General features: G+C 41.7%; 1 protein-coding gene across 3 annotated transcripts in view; it reads left to right on the forward strand.

Annotated features, from left to right (window-relative positions):
- LOC118584844 (zinc finger protein 25-like) overlaps positions 1 to 20,630 on the forward strand; it is a 40,104-nt gene extending 19,474 nt beyond the window's left edge. For 2 of the 3 annotated variants that reach the window (XM_036189166.1, XM_036189169.1), the window contains 4 exons: positions 6,541 to 6,650; positions 7,200 to 7,971; positions 19,765 to 19,980; positions 20,453 to 20,630. In XM_036189166.1, coding sequence (XP_036045059.1) covers positions 6,541 to 6,650; positions 7,200 to 7,971; positions 19,765 to 19,841 — 959 coding nt within the window. In that variant the 3' untranslated portion in view covers positions 19,842 to 19,980; positions 20,453 to 20,630. The remainder of the gene's footprint in view (positions 1 to 6,540; positions 6,651 to 7,199; positions 7,972 to 19,764; positions 19,981 to 20,452) is intronic. The other variant, XM_036189168.1, reaches the window with a different exon arrangement.
- Positions 20,631 to 24,317: the final 3,687 nt, after the last annotated feature.

Consider the following 24,317-nt stretch of genomic DNA (forward strand, 5'->3'; position numbering starts at 1 on the left):
AATTTATAGTTCTGGTCGTAGAGCTGAGGGCTCTCAACTGCTTCTTGTCCCTGAGGCTCAAGTTTACCCCAGATGCTATGAGTTACCACTCTCATTCAGCAACCTGGTCTGGGAGGAAACCCAGCCATGGCTAGTCACTTCCGATACACCCAGCTGTGTTACCTGCCTTGCAGGGGTCTTGCTATGTGCAATGCTTACACACTGCTGCTAGGGTCTCAATCCCTGTACATTTCATTGGGGGGCAGATTTCAATACCTCCACTGCTCTCTCCATGACAGGGCTCATTCCACCCTGGTGTTCTGTCAGCCAGCATCTTCCTTTGGGTCCTGCACCAGCGCCTGCCACAGTTCTAGCCTTAGAGATGCTGCCTGGTCTCTGCAGGGACCCTGCTGTCCCTAGAACACTCTCAAACTTGAAGGTGCCTGCTTCCTGGCCCTCCTGGTGCATGCCCTGCATCTTTCTCTGGAGGCTTTGTCTCTCATACAGCTGCCACAGCACCCTGTGCTCTCATTCTCTAGCTACCCATGTGGCTCTGCTCTAGTTACTGGGGCCTGAAGTCTCTGCTTCACTCTCTAAGCCATAGCCACTGCCTGCTGTTGGCCTCTTCCACCAAGTCTCTGCTGGACTTGCACATAACATCAGGCCATGTCTCTCCAGCTGGCTCATGGTGTTCTCCTCCATGGCTCTTTTGCAGTGGAAAGTGTGCAAAACCCTGCTGCTTGCATTGACTTACTTAATGTCTGCCACCCATGGAGCTACAAAATCTCGTGGGTCTCAGTTGCCAATGTCTACCTTGGGTAGTTCCTGGTGGTGCTGCTTGCTGCTTGTGATGGGGGCTTCTGAAGCCACTCAGACTGCTAAGTTTACTGTGTCTGCTAGTTCTTAGATGCTGCTTTCTGCATCCCAGGTCTTGTCCATACTCAGGGAGGGGAACTACTCCCTTAATATAAGTCACTTTATATTAAACCTTCACCATATTCCTAGGCCTAAAGCCTATATTCTCCTCCAGTATACCTAAGCCTACACAATATCCTTATATCTAAAGCCTATATTACCCTAATATACCTAAGCCTACATTTCTCAAACTAAAGTTGTGAGTCATTTTATTAGAGAAAAAGACAGAGAAACAGAGACAGGGAGAGATACTATTGCAGCCTAACTTTAACTACTTGCTTCAGCTTAACTTGAACTACTCTGCTTTATATTTAGAATTTTACTCCTGTAGAATAGAATACCACTGGCCGGGCAGTGGTGACGCATGCCTGTAATCCTAGCACTCAGGAGGCAGAGGCAGGTGGATCTCTGTGAGTTCGAGGCCAGCCTGGTCTACAGAGCTAGTCCAGGACAGGCTCCAAAGCTACAGAGAAACCCTGTCTTGAAAAAAAAAAAAAAGAAAAAGAAAAAGAATAGAATACCACTGACTCAAATTAATCCATTAATTCATTACCAGGCCTGCCCCACCCCCATTCTTGCAGTTCCCTCTTCTCTCTTATTCTTTGTACCTAAGTCCCTGTTGAGCCACCACCTATGGGCATCCTTGGGAGTTCAGCTCCCACTTTTCCAACCTATTCTAGGGTTCTTAGGAGAAGGAGGAAAGGATAAAAAATTTAGGTAGAGACCTAGCCAATGAGAAGAAAGACAGGAACACAGGATAGCTTTGGGAGGACCTGGATCAATAGCCTCAAAGGTTTATTCAAAAGGCTGTTTATAACATGCTAAGGGGAGAGGCAAAAGACCTCCCCCTTGCAAGATCAAAGCACACCATACAGCCAAGTGTAGACCCTTCCAAACGCCTGTTAAACATGCTTGTAGTCAAATCATCTCTTAATGCAGCCCTGCTGGGTAAAGCAAGCTCACATTCTCTGACCCTTAGTAATTTGGGCCTCCATAAATACTTGGTTTCAATTATAAGGCACAAAGTAAACTTACTAAGTGCTCATTCATTAATTTTAATTGAACTTTGAAGTGACCATTTTCAAATCATACATAGATGGTTATAAATTAAAGTCCTGGTAATGATCATGATTGGAATTAAGACATAAATCAGAAAATCCCTAGGCTCAGGTGTATTTAGTATATTTATTATTATTTTCCAAATTTAATATCTAATATATAAGTGGATATAAATTAAAAATGAGCTGCCAAAATGGTTCAGCAGAATAGCCTTTTCAACTTCTTTTCAAGAAGAACTTGTCTACCTTTTTCAGTTAACCATCTGGGCAAATTAAGATCACTCTCTCCTTTTAAAATATCACTTAAAGGTTCCAAATCACCAGTAAATAATTTTAAATAAGGTCAAAACCATTGAATGTCCCCTAATAACTTTTGAAAATTATTTAAAGTTTTTAACCTATCCTTTTGTATTTCCATTTTTTCAGACTTTATTTCCTTTAAGTATAATACATGTCCTAGATACTGAATAGGTGTCTGTGTTTGAACTTTCTCTGGAGTGATAATTAACCCTGCTTAAGACAGTGCTGAAGCCATCAAAGGTGTCAAGCAAAATTTCCTCATATTTATTGTGCAAAGAAAATATCACCCACATAATGAGTAATATAAACCTGCTGAAATTGCTCTCTAACTTTTTGGATAGCTTGTGCCACAAATTTCGGACAGTGTTGGGCTGTTGATCATTTCCTGGGGCAAAATCTTCCAATGGAATCTTTTCATAGGCTCTTGAAAGTTAACTGGGGGAACACTAAATGTAAATCTTTGACAGTCTTGAGAGGCTAAAGGAATGGTATAAAAACAATCATTCAAATCCAAAATAATTTTATAAGTACTTTTTGGTATAGCAGTAGGGATAGGCAATCCAGGCTGCAAAGTTCTCATTGGTTGTATGGTTTCATTAATTCTCTTTAAATCCTGTAATAATCCCCATTTCCCTGCCTTCTTTTTAATCAGGAAAATAGAACTCCAAGGAGAATTAGAAGGTTCAATATCACCACCATCCAACTGCTCCTGTACTAACTGCTGCACGGCTTGTATTTTTTTCTTGTGTGGGGGGCCATTGATCTATCAACACAGGCTGATCGGATTTCCAAGTTATAGGATCTGCATGGAGTACAGGCTGCTCAATGACCCTTCCTAAAAATGTTCTGACCCATCCCTACTAGCTTTTTCTTCAGGAGGTCAGGATGACCTTTCTATTAACTCTTGGTCAGGAACTTCTTGATGAGAGACAGCTGCACTGGGACTATCTAAGTATACTCCTATACAGCTCTTAAGATCTGAGCCCCATAAATTTACAGGCGAAGGAGGGACAATGTATGGCAGAAAAGCCCTCCTCGTCTCTCCAGGAGAGCTCATGGCTGCTCTGTCCGGGACACTGGGTTTGACCAGTCCCTTGCAGCTGTGGGATAGCTTCATTTTTTTCCACACAGAAGGCCACTGACTAGCGGTTATAACAGACAAATCTGTGCCTGTATCTAGAGGACCCAAGAAACCTTTTCCATTTATAATTGAACTGAGTTCTGGATGTTGTGGACCTATGGCTTGTAGCCTATAGGCATCTGCGGAACCAAATCCAGCTTCTCCTCTCTTAATCTCTTTTGACTGGATTTTTTGTTTGTATCTGAGGAAGTAAAATTAACTGTGCAAGTCTCTGACCTGTCTTTATTACTAAAATTCCCTTAGGTGAATGAGTCATCGCTGTTATTTCTCTCACATAATCAGCATCAATTACTCCAGGAGCAACAAAGTTTCTCTGAATGGTACTACTACTTCTTCCCAGTATCAACCCTACAGAGCCCTGTGGCAGAGATCCATAAATGCCTATAGGGGGTGCCTGCATTCAGGGTCAAAACTGCATAGATGGAAGAGCTGAGCTCCAACTCAGCACTGCCTGGGGTTGCTCTATAGAGGTCAGGAATATATTCTTTGCTGGAAGATTGATAGCAGAGTTACCCCACAGGTCTATTTCGTCAGGGCCTGGGGCTTGCACCTTCACCCATTTCCCTGAAATGGATTCTCCTGGCTATCCATCCTTGGTAGAACTTCGCTTCCTCCTTTATATCTCAGGCATATCCCAGATTCTCTATCCACTCTCACACTGTTTCTCTTGCCAGGACATCTGCTGACATGGTGTCCCATCTGACCACACCCAAAACAACTTCTGGGGGCCTGGCAACTCTCTTTTGCCTGGAATCAGAATGTCTTTGCTGGTACAGAACATCCTTGACTGCTTTTCCCTGTAATGCCACAGCCAGGACTATCCCTTGATTGTACGATGGCCCTATATCTGAACAAAGTTGGATACAGTTAGAAATAGTTCCCTTCTTTCTAAAAGGGTGTACTTGTTGTAGTTCCACCTTAACCTTCTATTTTTAAATCTTTCTACAAGTGACTCTTTGAAGACTTGCTTACCATTTTCATGCCCATTTTAACACTAAGGAGATCCTGTTCTTATTCAAAATTTTTCTCACACTGTATTTCTAGATTCTACCTTCCTTAATTTTTATAGATAGAAGTTAAGAGAGAGAAAGAAAGAAACCTTACTAGAGAAATATCTCTAGGCTGCAGCCTTACCCGGCACCTTTCAGCCCCTAGTTTTTCTTCCCAAGAATAAAATCCCCCACCTTCACTTTTACTACAAAACCAGACAGGTCCAACTGCTTCCTGTGGGGCTTTCTCCCCAAGCTTTCACCAAGTCCCTGTTCCCTGTTTCTGGCACATTTGAGGGAGATCAGCTCCCTCTTACTCCCCCAGGATATTCTTGAGCAGGGAGAAATGAGAAATTTGTAGATAGAAGTATATATAGAGAGACAGACAGAAAACCCTGGATACCTTCATGAAGGCCTGGGTCTGAACCCATCAGCCCCTTCTGTCTCCACTAAAGGGCTTTTTAAAGGAATGTCAAGGGGTGGAGTAAAAGACCTCTCCCCAGCACAGCCAAGTGCAGACCATCCCAAACACCTGGTTACCATGCACATGGTCAAGCCATCCCCTAATGCAGCCCTGCTGGGTAAAGCAAGCTCAGATCTTACTAGGAAACCTTTGTGGGCTTCCACACTATGACATGCATGTGCCCACACTCTCCTAAGATAAATAAAGTGATTAAAAAAAAACTAAAAGTAAGTTATAAACATTTGATAGTGATTCTGATGAAACTTGTGGTACTATTTGGAAATTATGGGTTAAAAAGACTTGATCATAGTTATAAGAAAATGAGGAAAGAGAAGAACAGAGTCTCAAGAATAAGATGAAAAATTTGAAGATTAGCCATGCTATGATGTCAATGATAAGAGTCAGAGTAAAGGAGAAGATGTATTCACAGGAAAGGAGGAGCACGGTGGGATCATAAAACAGGTGGCAGGACAGGGGAAACGGGATGCAGAAATGGCTGGTGGTTCAGATCACGTACTCCTCTTCTAGGGAGCCTGAATTCGATTCCCAGCACCCACATCAGGTGGCTCATAACCATCTGTAATTCCACGTTTAGGGTCAGATGTCTTCTGACCTCTTTTGACTCCTCCATGCGAACACATACATACACACACACACACACACACACACACACACACACACACAGCGAGAGACAGAGATAGAGGAGATAGACAGACAGACAGACAGAGGGAAACAACAACAATAATAACAACAACAAAATAAAAAAAAGAAAACCTGGAGAGGCTAGCTTTATTGGTGAGCTCTCCTTTTGAGGGTAGGAGAACCAAAGTTACAACTATAGATAGACCTAAAATTTGCAGAGATTAGCATTTCTCAGCACAGGTGATAACAGTGGTTCTGACCACTGAATCAAGCAGCATGGTTTTCTCTGTAATAGCAGACTGGCCTCGGAGAAGAAATTGGTTGCATATAACCACATCTCTTGAATTCTAAAAGCAGATATCTCATACTCTAGGAACCTGATAATGAATCATTACACATTAGGGAGGCCATGGACACTGACAGTTCCTATGCAGAGGGTGGTTGTTTGTGTTTCTCTTTCACATGAACAGGTATGGGAACCGAAAGTGCAGAAGCACTGAGGAAAATACTCGAGGTGCTGAAGGTGTGTAGCGATCGACAAGTCTCATTGTGGAGGCCTGAGTTTGATACCCAGAATATCCTTAATTGCGCTTCCAATTTATCCATTAAATTCTCTTGCCAGCTCCTCCTAGGGTTCTCTTGTCTCTGCTTTCTGAGCCTAGAATTACCAACATTTAATCTAGCCTACCTGGATTATGGAATCTGAACTCCAGTTCTCACGCATACATGACCAGCACTTGATTAAGCCACTGAGCCATCCCCCCAGCCAGTTATACTAATTTATTTAAGAATAAATTGTCAGCCAGGTGGTGGTGGTGCACACCTTTAAGCCCAGCACTTGAGAGGCAGAGGCAGGCAGATCTCTATGAGCTCCAGGAGTTCCAGGACAGCCAGGGCTACACAGAAAGACCCTGTCTCAAAACAAACAAATGAAAGAATAAATCGTCCTAGCCAATGTTGCTATAAATTTTACATGAGGAAACTAAGGCACTATATGTTTAAATTAATAAACTGCATGTTTATTTGTGGATGATATTTTTCATATTATTTTAGATGTCCTAAAAGTGTGTGTCCCAGTTGAGACCATCCAAGAAAATGAAGAGAGACAGTGGTGTGAAGTGAGAACCACCAGCACCAATATATCAGATAAAAAGATAGCTGAAGTAAGTGCAATTTTTAATGCGGACTCAGACAGCTTTTCATCTGAACAAGAAGAGTGGGGATGTTTGGGAGGTTTCCTTTTCATCTCTCTCAGGTCAGAAAGCACTACTCCTCTATGCTGAGCCCTAAACCATTCAGGCTGGGGAAGAACCCAGTGATGTAACTGAGAAACTCCTCCCACATTCTATACATCTTAGTCTCTATAACAAGAGTAAAAGAGCATCCTGCTGTATTCAAAATATCCCACTAGGACTATCTTTCTGTACAAAGGTAATATTCAATAAAGGAATGCCATATTCAAGAGACCTCTAGTTATCTCAGGGAAATTTTGAAATCCTTCATTAAATAGCACTTATTGCTCAAGACACAGTTCGTTTAGGATGAAACACATCAGATGAAAAATCAGCAAATAATAAAAGTACACAGATGAAAAATTCTATAACTATACTGTTCATGAGCTTTCATGTGAAAAAAGTCACACATCACAAAACACTAGGAAGTCATGTTAGGACAATGTGTACAATGAATAAAAAAAATTATTCTTTCTTAAGGCACAACTAAAGGTTCAAGGGAAAATCCAGCAAGGGGAAAAAACAGATTCGTGTGTCAAAACACACTGCCACAGGCCACAGCACAAGAAGAGTCACACACGTGGGAAACGCTATGAATGTAGGGACTGTTGTGAAGTTTCCCACGATAAGTCGGCGCTCACAGAACAGCAGAGAACTCAAACTAAAGAGAAGACCTATGAGTGCAAAGAATGCAGGAAGGGTTTTTACCACAAGTCACACCTCTTCCGGCATCAGAAAACTCACACAGGGGAGAAGCCCTATGGGTGTGAAGCATGCCCGAAAGCCTTCTACCATAAATGCCATCTCATCCAACACCAGAGAATCCACACAGGAGAGAAGCCCTATGGATGTGGAGAATGTAAGAAAGCCTTCCGCCGTAAGTGGCTTCTAACGTTACATCAGCGAACTCACACAGGGGAGAAGCCTTATGGATGTAAAGAGTGCAGGAAAGCCTTCTTCTACAAGTCCCACCTCACTCGACATCAGAGAACCCATTCGGGTGAGAAGCCCTATGAATGTGGCGAGTGCAAGAAAGCTTTTTGGCAGAAATCAAACCTTACTGCACACCAGAGAATTCATACCGGTGAGAAGCCCTATGAATGTAAAGTGTGCAAGAATGCTTTCTACAACAAGTCAAACCTCACTCTACATCAGCGAACTCACACAGGGGAGAAGCCTTATGAATGTAAAGAGTGCTGGAAAGCCTTCTACAGCAAGTCAAAACTCAGTCGACATCAGGCAACTCATAGAGGTAAGGATCCTTATTATTATAAACAATGCAGAAAAGCTTCTCCATGGGAGTCACTTCTCTCTCAAAATCAGATTTCATTCAAGCGAGAAACCCTAAGAGAATAAGTATCATAGGAAAAGTTTGTAGTTTAAATCAGCCCCCTGTGCATTTCACTAAACTCAGGTAGGTAAACTCTGGGAACAGAAAGAATGCATGAAACATTTGTTTTCTCTCTCTCTGGCCTCTCTCTCTATGAGTGACTCATATGGGAAACTAGGTAATGCATAAAGCCTGCTATCTACTGCTAGTCTTTACTTGAAATTAGAGAATATGCTGGTGAGACTGATGGACATCAAGAATGCTTGAAAATGTTCTTCAACAAGGCAGGTCTAACTCTAGGGACCACATACCGTTGCAACATACCAGGACTGTAAAATATAGGAAGAATTTCTACCCAAGTAGCTTCTTTCTGCAATAGCAACTCATTCATATGAAATGTCATATGAATTTAAGGGCTGTAAGAAAGGTTGTATAATTAGTGAAGCCTCAGTTGACTTCAAGATATACAAAGAGGCTAGTAACCCTATGAATTTAATGACTGTGAGAAGGTTTTCTAACATGAAACATTGTCACAGTCATTAAAAACTCATACAGATGGGGGATTCACTAAGTAAAAGCCAGAAAATACCCAGAAGAATAATTCAGACCTCAAACTGTGAGATTATACACAGAGTACATACAGATGTGAGAGGAAAGGTACAACAGATAATTTGCCAGTTCATACAGGGTTACTTGCTTTTTATCTTCCTCCGTTTGGGTGCTGGTGCACAAGTTCAATGCAGTGTAGGGCTCTAAAGCTAGTCTGAGCATCAGAGCAGAGGACTGTGACTCAGAACTCTATGGTAAGTGGTTGATGAGGAGCCTCTGATTCTCAGGTGGGGGTGGGGGTGGGGGTAGGAGTGGTGGGGGTGGTAGGGGTGTTGCATTCCAGGAAATGGATGTGTGAATTTAGAACTTGGGTGAGGTGAGGCCCTTTTAGTTAATGTATATGCACCATACTGGTTGTATCACTGATAGTTTCCAATAGCTTGAAGACCATAGCCTTGGTCCTGTATGTAGAATCGGCTATTAGGATGGAGAAAAATACAGCTGCAAATGGGAATGGCTGATGCAGTGTTTGGTCTGGGTTCTAACAAATGGGTCTAATCTGTCTGTCAGGATAAAACAACAAAAGTGATAAAGTACAGGTTTCTGGTGTAGAAAAATATGCTTCATATGTACATAACTGTATCAGGATTCATATTTGTTATTCTATAAATATAAAGGTTTTAGAATAGGCATTTAGCCACACTTATATATTAGCAAATACCAAATCACTTAAAGAATCAGGGCTATTGAGCTAGCTCATCAGGTAAGGTGCTTGCTATGAAGGTTGACCACATAAGTTAATCCCCTGGACCCATGTGACAGAAGCAAATCACAAAAGCTGCCTTTTAATTTATACATGCATACATGCATGCTCTCACTCCTGTGCACACACTACATAAATAAAAATGAAAAATAAAGAAAATGCATTTGAAGTGATAGCATTTATATAGCTGGGCATGTACTCAGTTAAAGTTTACTTACAAAGTTTGTGTTGCTTGTCTCTAGGCCAGTGATGTCCAATGGGGTTAAGGCATTTGCTACCAAGGCTGACTACCTGAGTTCAATCCTTAGGACCCATGTGGTATAAGGAGAGAACTACTCCTCTACATGTACATCATGGTATGGGCATGCATGTAACACACACTGGCAAACACATACACTACATAAATTTTTTAAGTTTCCTACATGACATTTTTGTTTTCATTGAACATTTATGCATGGTATTCAATTATTGTGGATATAAGCAGCCATGCAAGAAATTGCACCAAATTTAGAATGTGTGATTGGGCAATTTCAGCTCCCCACCCCAAAAATAATTCCACCAGTGGTGGTAGTGCATGCCTTTAACCCCAGCACTCAGGAGGCAAAAGCAGGTGGATTGCTGAGTTCCAGGCCAGCCTGGTCTACAAATAAGTGCCAGGACACCCAGGGCTATACAGAGAAACCCTGTCACAGAAAAAAAAAATCCTAGTGGTTATTTTTAATAAAGGTATCTATCTAAAGCCCCACTGTTTGGTATTTATATTGTAATTGAAGCTATTCTAATATTCATGTTCTTTCTCTGTTGAGACCTGCCAGTGCCCAGTGCCCAGTGCCCAGTGCCCAGTGCCCAGTGCCCAGTGCCCAGTGCCCATGCAATTCAAGATTAAACAGAACCAAGAAACTCAAAGCTAAGCTGCTCAAGAGTCCCTTTGCTGACATTCTGTGATGCTTTTATTCTAGATAGCTCAGAGTTCTAAGCAGGGACAGAGAAGCAATGAAAAACACAGACAGTATTTCCCATCACTGTCACCAGATGTGCTCAGACCTCTTGGCTAAATGAGAGCTGTTTGCTTAATGCCTTTGAATGCTCTAAGCTGCATTGCTAATGGGGGTGGGGGAATTTGCCTAAGGCAAGCAGACCCCTTCATCCCAGGGGAGCAAACAAGCAGGGAAGTCTTATTATATTCAGTCTACATGTCACCCTTTCCCTGTGAACTCATTAAGAACAACATAAAGTTTATATTGATGAGTGAGATAAAATTGGATTTCATGGAGCATTGAAAACACAGGTTAGATTAAACCAAAGCTATAATAGCTGCTCATGCTCCACCAAGAGAAGGTCATTATTACATTGATCTCTCAAAAGTTGATCCAACTGTTGTGGGACCAAGTGAGAGTCACTTGTAATATTGAAGAACACATGCCAGGACTGTATCTTTTAGCAGTAAATATTTAATGGCAGCTCAGGTTTTGTAGAAGCTGTTCAAAGTTCCTTCATTTTTGCATTTAATTCTCCAAAGACAGTAGCCACGGCAGTGGCAGTTTTGCTGAAGACACAAACTAGGTGGGAGATGTCACGCTGAAGACACTGTCAGTCCTGGTGCTGGAAGCAGAACTGAGGCCGTGCCTGCGGTTTGCTTCCTCCTTAGTAACCACAGTTTGTTACAGCACATTGATCGCAAACTTCCAGCAGCTCTGGGTGTGTTATCTAGAAATGGCAAGAGTGCAGGAATTCTGCTTGTAGAACAATATCCCAAGACTGGCTAACAGTGCCCAAAAGTCTGGTCGATTAAATAACAGGCCCATCCAGAAGGCAAAGTTTTATCTGAAAGTAAAGACTATTTCTTTCTACAGTATAGTTAGGGCGACATAGTTAGTATATACACATCAAAAGCAAAATGGGTGAGGCTGGATTAAATATCATAACCAAATCACCCTGTTTAGTGACATTGTCATGTATGCCTGGAAATGGAAGAGCTGTCACACTGAAAACCATGTTCCTCGTGATGTTAGCTGTCACTCATGTTTACACTGTACAGGGGGTTGTCAACCATCTGTCTCAATTATGGATTCAGCTGCCATTTACCTGGTGACATTAACATAGTCATCATAGTGTGCTGACAATCCAACCAGGTGTTTTAAAGTAGATGATGAACAGATGTCCCTCCTGAACACAAAAGGAGATTTTGTTCATGGTATCTATCGCCAGTTTAACCTAAAAATGTTGCTGATTAAGAGTAAGAGGGTCCAAGTATGTCTACTTTTAAAGTCACATTAGCATAAAAAGCATTCAGATTGCTCTCCTTAAGTTTTGCACAAGTATAATTCCCTGTTTATAGGACAGATATGATAAATTGTTGAGCCAGAAAAAATAGCAAAGAGTTAGGGGTGTTTTCACTTTGCCTAATAATAGCCATTTCTAAAAGTGATAACTGTAACATGTTAGGAATCAGTCACAGGATTAAGTGGGTTGAAACATGCTTTAGCAATATCTGTAGAGCATATAGCTCATTTTGCGGTGTTGATAAAAAGGCAGATTGAAAAATCTCTATGGATGGTTCAGCCTTGACTGCCCTTCTATGACTGCTACCCATCAATGAAATAGGTAGAGGCTGGCTCACTCAAGGGGTGAAGTGTGCAAAGCTTTATCCAAACAGTGGATTTAAAAAGAGGAATAGTTTACTTTAAGCTTAAATATGAAAACATATACAGGAGACTATATATAGGGAGATAAAAATTGGTCTCTCCCTCCAATCTTGTCTCTGTAATTGAATTACATCTGTATTTAACATAACTATAAACAATTCTGGGCCCATTAAAGACATCTGATGATTTATGAAATGATCATTAACTTTTATATTTTAATTATCTTTGTTTTACAATGAATTAGTAACTCTTACAAGATTAGGATTTTATAAATTATCCTTGTTAAGATGTTGAGCCTTAAAAATTATTTTAGTTGAACTATTTCATTGGACGGTCAGTTCCCCAATAATAACTTGGAGACTTACTATTAATTATAAAATCTTAGCCAATAGCTTAGGCTTCTTTCTAACTGGCTCTTGTAACTTAAATTGACCAATTTCTATTAATTTACATGCTGCCATTGTAGTTCATGGCTTGTGACTTCATCTCCTACATGTCATGCTTCCTTCACTGGCAACTCCTCCTTCTTCTTTTTCCCTTGAAAAATCCCACCTAGCTATTGGCCATTTAGTTTTTATTAAACACAGTCACAAGGACATATCTCCACACAGTGTAAATGAATATTCCACAACAAATTACCATTTTTGAGTTAAAGCTCTTTTAGTACCAAATAAACATTAAACCATAAATACAGTTCATAGTAACTGGGAACAACCTCCCTTAATTTTTCTATCGTATATGTTTTTATAAGATTTAAGTTAATTTAATCAATGTTTTATATTAGGTAGCTTATTTTATCACAAAGCATATACTTACAAGAGAGAACTGCAAGATTAGTTTTCATGAGGAGATATTTATCATAATAAAAAGGTGTGCAACTAATCTTTACCATAACATTTGTTATGACTTTTTAAAAATATGGATAAAGCTTAACAAAGTTATGAAAGACATAGTGATTAGCTTGATTTGACATACATTTTAAAATCGGTTTTTGTTACTGTGACTGGATCATCATAACATTAGGAAACTACAGGTCTTAATCCTCAAATGTAAATCATCTGTGAGACCCATCTGCTGTAACCTTGGGGAACTTACTCAGACTTGTTGCTTGGCTTTAAGCTTCTTGGACTTTGTTTTCCTCTGTTAGCTTTCTTTTTTAGGACAAAATTGTTTTACCATACCAAATCCATCTCTATCCCAAATGCTCTTTTTGAAAGTCCTTTTTAGCAAAAACTTACCTCAAGCCAGGTGAGGTGGCACACGCCTTTAATCCTAGCACTTGGGAGGCAGAGGCAGATGGATCTCTGTGAGTTTGAGGCCAGCCATATAGGTATGAGAGAATGAGTCATATGAAAAATATATTTATTATTTCTTTTTGTTTATTTTGCTAAATAACATTTTTTTGTTGAAGTTTTAAACAGACTTTCTCTGCTTGGAATCTTACAGCTTTTTAACCTCCTCTCCTGTCAGGGTCTTACAGAGCCTGAGAGGGGGGAATGCTTACATTTCAGCAAGAGCTTAAGAGATAATGATGACCTTGAATGGGGTAACAGTTTTGTAAACAAAAACCAAAATTAAGGGAATACTCAGACAGCTAAACATCTGTAATTATATCTAGCCATCTTAACCTTTATATACAAATTTCTCTTTATTAAGAAAAGTATCCATGTGGTTGTTGCACATACCTTTAATCCAGCACTTGGGAGGCAGAGGCAGGTAGATCTCTGTGAGGTCAAGGCCAGTACTTGGTCTGATCCACAGAGTGATAGAGAAAGCTTGTCTTCAAAAACCAAAAAAAAAAAAAAAAAAAAGGAAAAAAAGTAAATATCATGAGACATAACAGCAATAAGAACATTAACAAATCTACCATTTGTTGTGAAACATTTGTTGTAAAACAATAAGGAGGTGTTAAGCACTGTCTTTTTGGGTGGGGGAGGCTTTACCCAGTACATATAGCAGCCTCTTTGTAACACACACACACACCCCTTCCTGTTCTTAGGTAAAAACCCTGTACCCCCTAGTTTCTCTAGAATATCTTGAGGCCACATGAATTAGAGCCTAATAGCATGCAAGCAGCTGGGAAGAGTGACTGGACACTCAGGTGAAGTTCCAGTAGCCTTCTCTACCTCCTTTTTATTGAAGGAATATTGGCTTGATTGCATTTCTATTACTGCAGTGAGACTTATAGAAGAAACAGCTTATTGGGGCGTACAGTTGCAGAGAGTGAGTTCATGACCATCATGGCAGGGAACATGGCAGCAGCCAGGCAGGGGTGATGCTGGCGCAGTAGCTTGGAGCTCATCTTGAGACAACCACAAGACGAAGAGTTAACTGAGAATGCTGTGCGCCTTTGAAACTACGAAACCAGCTGCCAGTGGCACATCTCCGCAGCAAGGCTCCAAACAGCTCCAGCAACTTCCCAAGTATTCAAATATATGAGCCCACGGGGACCACTCTGACTCAAACCACCACATTCCACTTCATGGCCCGTATAGGCTGTGGCTGTCATAATGCAAGATACGTTTAGTCCAATTTCAAAAATCCCCATGGTCTTTCAGCCACTGGAGTCTCTCCTGAGACTCCAGGCAATCTCTTTACTAATCCCCTATGAAATCACAAAGCAAGTCATACTTCCACCATAAAATGTCAGAGAATACACATTACCATTCCAAAAGGGAGGACAGCAGGACCAAAACCCAGCAAGGAAAACTCCAAATACTATAACTGATGGCAAAGGGGTCAGATGACTCCACCCTTTCAGCTTTGTTAACTGCAGCACACTTTTCTCTCTTGGGTTGGTTCCACTCCCTGTATGCAGCTCTCCTTGGCAGGTATCCATGGCTTTGGCATTCCCAACATCTTAGGATCTCCCACACATTCCAGGCTTCACTTTCACAGCTTCACTCAATGGCCTCTCTGGACTTCGTAGCAGGGACCCCCTGCCACATGCTTGGCCTTGGCCTGGCCTTGTTTTCCTTAAAGCAGCTTCTTTAACCACCAAGGAAGATCCCAAGATACCTTTATCTTACTGATAACATATGTTCTTCATGACTCTAAAGAGGGGACCACATGGCTGATGCTGCTAAGTTCAGCTGACCGTAGTTTTTCATACTGAATACAGTCAGCTAAAGAACGTAGGAAGTTGTACCATCTGTGTCTTTATAAATGAAAGAAGAAACAAGAGCAAATGTATCCAGGTTTGGTAGAGCAGAAACAAAGTGTGGCAAGCTTTCTCAATTGACTTTATTTGGACCACCAGCGCCCCCAAAATGACACAGAGACTTACTATGAATGGCCTTAGCTTAGGCTTGTTCAAAACTAGCTCTTTAACCTAAATTAACCGGGTTCTATTGATCTATTTTTTGCCATGTGGCTCTTTACCTCTCCTACATTCCATATGTTCTACTCCCTCCTTGTCTCACTGGTGAAAACCATATGCCCAGTTCATCCTCAGTTTCTCTCTCTTCCTGGAAGTCCCGCCTAACCTCTCCTGCCTAGCTATTGGCTGTTCACCTTTTTTATTAAACCAATCACAATGACATGACACATCTTCCCACAGTGTACAAATATCCTGCAGCACAAAGGTAGACCACAGGCATAATGTAAGGAGTCCCAAGAACACAAATATCCTCTCTCAGTTAGTGGAAGAAGGCTTGGAGACCCAGAGTCACTGCAGGCTCCATGTTATCTTTTCAGGTGTCCTTCGCTGTTTGAACTGAGTGTAGAGCCCATTGACATTCTCTGCTAGCGTTGTCAAAGGACAGCATTTCTAATAACATCTCTCCGGGGCCAGATGGAGACACAGTCTCTTCATGCCACCAAGTCCTGAAATGAAGGGATTCAGCAGGTTCAGCACAAGTCCTGGTGTCTTAGTTAGGGTTTCTAGTGCTCGGAGGAGACATTATACTTATGGAAACTTGTATAAAGGAAAACATTTAATTGGGGGTGGAGGCTTACTGCTTAGAGGTTCAGTCCATTATCATCGTGGCATGGGACATGCAACTTGCAGACAGACATGGTGCTAGCTACATCTTCATCAGAAGGCAACAGGAAGTGGACTGAGACACTAGCTGATATCCTGAACATAAGAAACCTCAAAGCCCATCCCCATAGTGACACACTTCTTCCAACAAGGCCATATCCATTCCAACAAAGCCACACCTAGTAGTGCCACTCCCTATGAGATTATGGGGCTAATTACATTCAAACTGCTGCTCGTGGCCAGCTTGCCACAGTCCTAGGGATCAGTTCCTCTGTTTCAGCTATCCCTTTCATCAATCCCATCATACATGGATACATAAGTCTGTAAGACAAGATGGCTTGTTTAAAATCCCTAAGTATCTTGTTAAAATCCCTAAGTATCTTGTAGGGAATAGGTTCGTATTCTACACGTATTCTTCCTGATGAAAATTATCAACTCTTGGTCTAAAGTGTTAGAAATCACCAAGGAAATGAGGTTAGATGTGCCTCCACAACCCCTTTACTTTTAAGCTGTACAAATCCCTGGGCTAATGCAGGAACTTAGGAATGCAGGGGCGCAGCTAGCAGAGAACTTTTCATCTTCGAATCATCCAAAGAGAAGACTGGAAAGGAGGAAGGGCCAAGAGCTTAAGGCAGGGGTCATGTACATCTTCTCTCTTCCTATCCAAAAGGGTTAGCTGTCTTGTGGTGTCTCCTTATGCAGGAGTCATTTGCAATGGCTGAATACTGTGGTCCAAAGATTACAAGGAGACCAGACATTTAATGGCTCACTTCTTCCTGCTAATGAGCCTGTTCAAAACAGCACAAATACCTTTCTAATGCTTTCTGGACACTGTTCCTTGTGCTGGCAGCCAACAACAATATTTTTTATATGGTGAAGGTCATAGAATTCTTATTTTTGTACTTTTGATGAAAAAGAAACTTGCCTGGCATTCATGGCACAGACCTTTAATCCCAGCACTCAGGAGGCAGATGCATGTGGATCTCTGAGTTCTGAGTTTTTCAGGCCAGTCTGGTTTACAGAGTGAGTTCTAGGATAGATAGGGTTACACACAGAAAGAAACCCTGTCTTGAAACACCAGAAAGAAAGGGAGGAAGGAAGGAAGAAGGAAGGAAGGGAGGGAGGGAGGGAGGGAAGGAGGGAGGGAGGGAGAAAGGAAGGAAGGAAGGAACTCAAAGTAATAAAACTGGTAGTAGAAAGAACATACTAACAGATATGCTTAGGAGACAATAAGTCATACAAGTAGAATTTAGCTAAGGGAAAACTGCTCCCCCCCCCCCAATACACCAAAGATTAGTGTGCTAACTAGACCTGTTAGGAATAAGGGATTTAGGATGTGAGAACATGAATGTCTATGTAGCAGAGTTGACAGCCGTTAGACCCTGATGACCATTCCCAAAGACATATATCTAAAGAGCAGCACTGGGGGGGGGGCAAAATGGGGTCACAACGGTCATTAAGTCTTCTGTCCTCTGATCAGAATATCATAATTCTTCCAGGTAGACAAGATGACCCTTGGTAACAACTATTCCAAAAAAAGAAAAAATTTTTTTTGAAGAACAACACTGGTATGCTTAAAGTAATTCTGGCAATATATAAGATCTGTGCTGTGTACATCTCCTGTCTGCCTAGGTGGCCAGACTTGCAGTCTCCTGTCTCTGTTTAGACTGAAGTATGATCTAGGACCAGGAACCAAAACAGATTTAAGGATGACAGTGCTTGTAGAAGACACAATCCTAAAGTGTTTGTATGCTAGGAGGTCTTTTGTTCATGGTCAACTCTTCTTGGGCATTAGCCCAGCCAGACAAATGCTATTAAAGAGCTTCTACTTAATTAATCTCTAATGTAAAGTGGTTCCTCCTCACTACAGAGGCATATCATTTCTGTAACATGTTAATCCCTGATGCTTTTATCATCTTGCACAATAAGTGCATAAGCTCTCCTCTTTTGCTTTGGGTTTGACACATGAGTACCCAGGCATACATGAGTAGGCTCCTTGTAAAATTAAAAACCTCATACCTCTCTGGTGTTCCTCAATAGATTGCATATGCTTCAGATATAGCTCTGCTTCAAGAACCACATATTAATATCCATCAGTGACCAGTGCCAGATAACTGTTGTATTTGAGATTCAACTGAACCAAGGGGGCTCAAGGTTATGTTGCTCAAGAGTGCCTTAATTTGCATTTGTGATGTTTTTATTCTCTATAGCTCGGAATCAAAGTAGGGACAGGTAAGCAGTGATGAACATATGCATAGTATTTCTCATCACTATTACCAGATGTGCTCAGGAGCCAGAAGGTCTCATGACCAGATGGAGGCTGTTTGCATATTGCCCTCAAAAGCAGTTAGCACTGCATTGCTAAGGAGGGGAGGAAACACCTTGCCCACAGCATTCCTTTGGCAGGCAGAGGCATTGCCTCAAGGGGAGCTGGACAGTGTTATAGAGGAAGAGAGTTCAACAGCAGGTTAGTGTTGGAAAGCCTATTATATGTAGGCTACACCCCTCCATATTGCTGAATGCTAAGATTATAGACATGTGGCACAAGCCTGTAAGCCATTATTAATATGTGAACACTGTGAGTAAGCCATCCAGCATTTCATACATGAGAACTTTGTGGGAGAATATGTCAGTTTGTGTAAATTGAATATTTGCTTTCAGATGGGATTGTCAGTGTGGTATGGAAATCAGGTTGTTCAGCTGTGTGGCAAGAGAACATTCCGAGGTGGCTGTGTTGCTGGGACACACCGTGCATAGTACTGTTTTCCCTGAGGGTACAAAGTGTGAAAAGAGCCATGGATGCTTGAGGAAATAGGGGCCTGAAAATTTATATACTCCGGGTAGGGTGGGGTAACGACCATGCAGACTGCTTGGGGCTATGATGAATTTACAGAAACCATCAAGCACATAGGAAATGTATAGATTATTCTTCTAGCTTGAAGTTCTTCCACAACCTGTACAGCCAACTAGTGCCTGGGGAATCATACTGGCTTAATGAGTTAATGAAGTAGTTGCTGGCGTCCATGCTGCTATACCCACCATGGCTCTTCTGATGGAACAATTGATGGAATCGATGAGCTCTTTCATTACTGTTGACTGTGCAAGACTTTTATAGTATCCCTTGATTGTCTGAGATCAAATGCATTTGTTTGGAATGGATGATGGTAAGTCTTCAGAAATCCAGTCTACACTGTTAAAAGATTTCTTTATATAGTGCTCACAATTGAAATTCTTAACAAATATTTAAAGGGACCCAGAAGTACAACTAACATAAAAATTAAGGCATTCAAATTAAAAGGCACACCTTTTAAGAGTTAACATGCTGGATGAATGTGCAGTACCAGAGCTATGGTAAGGGAGGTCCCAGAGGCTCCCAAACAATAAAGACTGTTGTCATTTCTATGATGTCTACACCAGAACTAGATGGTAAAACCCAATTGCTGAAGATGACAAAGGCTTTGCTTGCAGGATACAAAGAAGCAAAACTGTGATGGAGCTGGAGAGTGCCCAGAGACTCCATGCTGGCTGCTTGGCTATGTGCCAGGCAAGATGCCTTCTAGTGGCATGGTGGCATGACACTGTAACTACAAACAACAACTTTGTGACTGGATGTTAGGCCTACTTCACAGAAAGGAATTTGTATATGCTGCTGTAAGCCAGGGGAAGCATGTGGGTGAGCAGTCCCAGGCCTCAGTGGGCAAACAACTTCTGTTGTTTTGTGGAGTGGGTGTGACCTTATCAAACTGTCTCCTGCATATTTGTGCTTATGCCCATAGGTCACTGCTTCTGTCAACTACAATCTGCCATGGGAGGAAACTTCCTCTTTACAGTGGTGTACCACAAAGCCTCATAACCACCTGAACTCCTGAGACTAAGTGACTATTGTGACATTCTGATCCAATGCTCAATCAGAGATGGAGGAAAATAATCAGACATCTATGTCATCCATCTAAACCTCAGGGAATGTTCTGGAAGAGGTGGCTTGAAAGAATGTAAGAGCTGTAGGAAGGTTGGAGTATTTCATATCAATATCCTCTAAACTAAAACATTTCCATCCTGGAGGGAGGCTCATTAGTACTCAGGATGTACACTCACAAGTGTCAGAAAGTCCCTGAAACTTACAAGATTTAACAGACCCCTTTCTCTCTGAGGTAATACAGGCAGTATCAAACACTAAGGAGAAGAGGCTGAGTAGTTGAGATGTCTGGAAGACACTAATCTGATGAGCTGGATGCAGGTTACTCAGAGAAATCTGGGGCTGTGGGTTTTGTGAGGTTTCCCCCATGCTGGTGTGGGCTTGCCAGTGACATATCTGCCTTTGAGTTGTCCATGCTCATGTAAGTCTCTCATTACTCAGGCATCTTTAAGTAATCCTAGTAATCTCATTTGTTCATCAAGTTGGACTTTAGTCCATTATTGATGCCCTGCCTAACATGAATGGATGTTTATTTTGTGTTTTCCCAGGAAAAGTCAGAAACAGCATGTGAAGAGGAGCCTGCTTAGCCTGAACCTGAAATGCATCAGAATCTGCCCAGAGTCTGGAGATGGTGTGAACCCCTACTGATCACATCCATTGATAGAGATGTGTGGGCATATGTCTTAGTTAGGGTTTCTACTGCTGGGAAGAGACATGACCATGATAACTCTTACAAAGGAAAACATTTAATGGGGTGCCTTATAGTTTCAGAGGTTTAGTCCATCGTCATCATAGGGGGACATGACAGTGAGCAGGCAGACATGGTGCTGGAGCTGAGAATCCTACATCTTGATCCAGATGTGACAGGAAGTGAACTGAGACACTGGATGTGGCTTGAACATATATGAGACCTCAAAGCCCATCCTCACAGTGACACACTTCCACCAACAATGCCATATGCATTCCAACAAAACCAAATCTCCTAATAGTGCCACTCCCAGTGAGCTTATGGGAGCCAATTGCTACCACAGTATATAACCTCTGTTCTCCCCAAATCAGTTTAATAAACAGTCCGTGTCCATTCCATGTTAGCAGTAAATAATTAATTAGTGGCAGCTCATGTTTTGCTTGAGTTCTTTCGTTTTGTTTGTAAGTCTCCTGACACAGTAGCCTTGTTTGAATGCATCTTCTCAATAGCAGCTTCTCTGCTTGCCTGTCATTTTTGTTCCTCTCACTTCCTGTCACAGGGTGAGACAGTCAGCCAGAGTAGTGGAGCTTTGAAAGAAACTTTGAGACAAACATGTTTGGGTCTGAAGTAAGCGGGCCCAGTGCTAGTGCAGAAACACCAACTGAAGGGATGCAGAGGAATGAATGGTGAGCAGAGAACTTTTCATCTTCTGAATTTTCAGTGGAGTCAGATGACTGGAATCAAGGGAGCCAAAGGTGGAAGGCAGAGCTCCATTACATCATCTCATTTCCTTCTGAAAGAGCTGTCTGTCCTGTGCTGCCTCCTTGTACCAATAGGGCACGAGGCATTTGCTATGGTCGAATACTAAGGTGAAGAAAACTACAAAGAGACCAGACATTTATGGGATCACCTCGACCTGCTGAGGAGCCTATTTGAAAGAACATAAACATCTTCCCATTGCTTCCCGTGCAATGCTCCTGTGCTGGCAGCCAGTAACAGTGTTTGTCTATAGATACTGACAGCTCAGAGAGATCTCATTTTTGGTTTTTCTCCCAGGATGCTTTTGGCATTGTTTACAATCTGCTCATGTGGCCTGCCCTTTGCCCTGGCATCCAGGAATGGGTCCTTTGCATGTTTTTTTGTGGGAGCCCACTATTGACTCAGAATAGACTTCAGATTCAAACTGGGAAACTGAGTCAGTTGTGGGCTCCCACATTTTATAATTTTGTTTGTACTTCCTTCTTGCATTATGAAAAAAGAAGTTATTTTAAAAAAATTATCAATTCTTAGTTTTACCCTTGAAACAAAATTCAAACTTTTTAAACTACTGCTATTTGACAGATTGCTTTACCATGATTTCCTATTTTAAAACTATTAAGACTTTGAGTAAACCTGTAAGAATAATACCACCTAATTATGGGAGGCTACACTTTCAAAACCTAAGTTCAAATTATTTGCAAATGAGTTAAAATTCTAGAGCTTAGGTATGTCTTGAACCATGCCGGTGAGTCAAAATAGTTGTTTCTCATAAAACATCACTGGATGCTTATTTTACATCTGAAGTCGTTGTGTGTAATGAAGAACTGAGAGCTGGGATAGATAGAGCCTAGAGATCCCTCAAGTCACAGAGGCTGACCTAACATGTAAGAGGTCTTGGGGCTCATCCCCAGGCCACACACACCTGGCAGGGGTGAGCTTGGGGCATACCTTTAACCAGGAGTTCAGAGGTTGAAGCTTGAGGACACAGTGTTGTTCTAATTCTCTCCTCGACCTTCCTGGAAACTACAGCTCCAAACACAAAAATAAAGTTACATGTTTGCTCTCCTACCATATTTATTTGCTTCTTTGCTTGTTTTGCTTTGTTTTGTTTGAGGTATTTTCTCCCTACCTAGCTCCTGGAATTCACTCTGTGGACCAGGCTGTCCTGAAACTCACAGAGATCAGCCTGTGCATCCACAGGGCTGGGCATAAAAGTGTGTGCCACCATGCCAGGCACTTCTAGCTTTTTTCTTTGTCCTTCAAATTCTTTTTTTGTTTTTATTTTTTATGAGTATGAATTTTTTGTCTGCATGTACATCTGTACACTATGTGCTTTCCTGGGTCCCTACAAGGGCAAGCAAAGTGTGATGATGAACATTATGTTTAGAGAATAATTTACTGTGCTAGACGTCTAAAAACAAAATTGCTTTTAGCTTGTATAAGCCATGAGGAAGTTGCTTCTACATTGAATGTACCTTGTCAGGTAGCCCAAGATAGACAACTTCCTAGTATAGTTGGGCTATTTTTAAAACTTCTGATTGTTGGAAAATATTTCATTGCCTCAGCTATTCTTACAAGGTTCAGTTCACAAGATTAAACAGTCTAACTGCTAATTTCCACTTTTGTATGAAATCTTGCTTGCTTGGAGACTGAGGCAGGTGCTGGATGTCTGTTACAAAACCCAGATTTGTCTCTGACTCCTTTGCCTGCTTTTGGGACTCTTTTCCTGCCACTGGGTTGCCTTGTCCAGTCCTAACATGAGGAGATGTGCTTGGTCTTATTGTAACTTGATGTGCCATGTTTGGTTGAGATCCTTGGGATGCCTTCCCCTTTCTGAAACAAAGAAGGAGTGGATCTTGTCAGGAGGGGAAGTGAGAGGGACTGGGAGGAGAGAAGGGAGAGGAAACTGCTATTGAGATATAAAATATGAGAGAAGAATAAATTAAAACTTTTTAAAAACAAAAAACAAAATCTCCCCACACCTAGAAAGAAACAGTTAATTTGGGTCCCCAAATTTGCCTTTTAAAACCCTTACACTAATAATAGACAGGGCTTTACCTAAAGAACTTGCTCTGATTCTGTCCTGGTCAGTCTTTTGTAATAAAAAGCCTCTAATTTTCTAAAATCAAAACTTGAGTCAGACCCACAATAAGAAGAAGTTGGATTCCCTAGGACTGGAGTTACCGACCATTGTGAGTTGCCATGTGGGTGCTATGAATTAAATCCAAGTCATCTAGAAGAGCAGGCAATGCTCTAAACCACTGAGCCATCTCTATAGCCCATTGTGTTATGAATTATTGTGTAGGTGGGGGGACCCCAAGGGGATCCCATTTGTGGTGCAGGGAAACATGCTGGGCAGATGCAGTGGTGGGCTATGGTGAATCAGGCCATGTGGGCATGGTGGTGGCCAGTAATTCACAACTCAGAGGCTGCATTCATGTGGAGAGTTTATTATAATAAAGAGATGAAGAGAAAGACAGAAAAGAGAAAGACAGAAAGGGAGAGAAGTTGTAGGTGCACACCTCATGGGAGGAAAAGCAGAAGAGAAAGAGAGAGGAAGGGAAAGAGATTTCCTTAGAATGAAGCTTTTATGTCAGAACACAGGGTGGCACCAGGGGGTGGGATTTCAAGGGCCAGATTAGAATATTAAAACTCCTCCATTTTGATTATTATAAGAGTTGATTTTGGGGAGCAAGTGGGGGGACAAGGGCGCCGTATTCTCAGTGCTTCTTCAAGCTGACAAGGGGTGAAGTGGGGAAGGGGAACCGGGAGTCACACGTGGTGAAAGAAATCAAGAACGTTGCAGCAGTGGTGTTCCAGGAGCTTAGTGGAAGATGGCACACCAAATCAGGAATACAGAAGCCATGTCATCTGCTGTTTCTCTGAAGGTCAGGCGGAAACAACAAATCTACAAAATATGCTCAGAAAATAGCTGGGGTCTGGATATTGTTAGTTTTCATCAGTCC

The sequence above is a fragment of the Onychomys torridus genome, chromosome 5 (assembly GCF_903995425.1).
Source record: "Onychomys torridus chromosome 5, mOncTor1.1, whole genome shotgun sequence".
Lineage (NCBI taxonomy): Eukaryota > Metazoa > Chordata > Mammalia > Rodentia > Cricetidae > Onychomys > Onychomys torridus.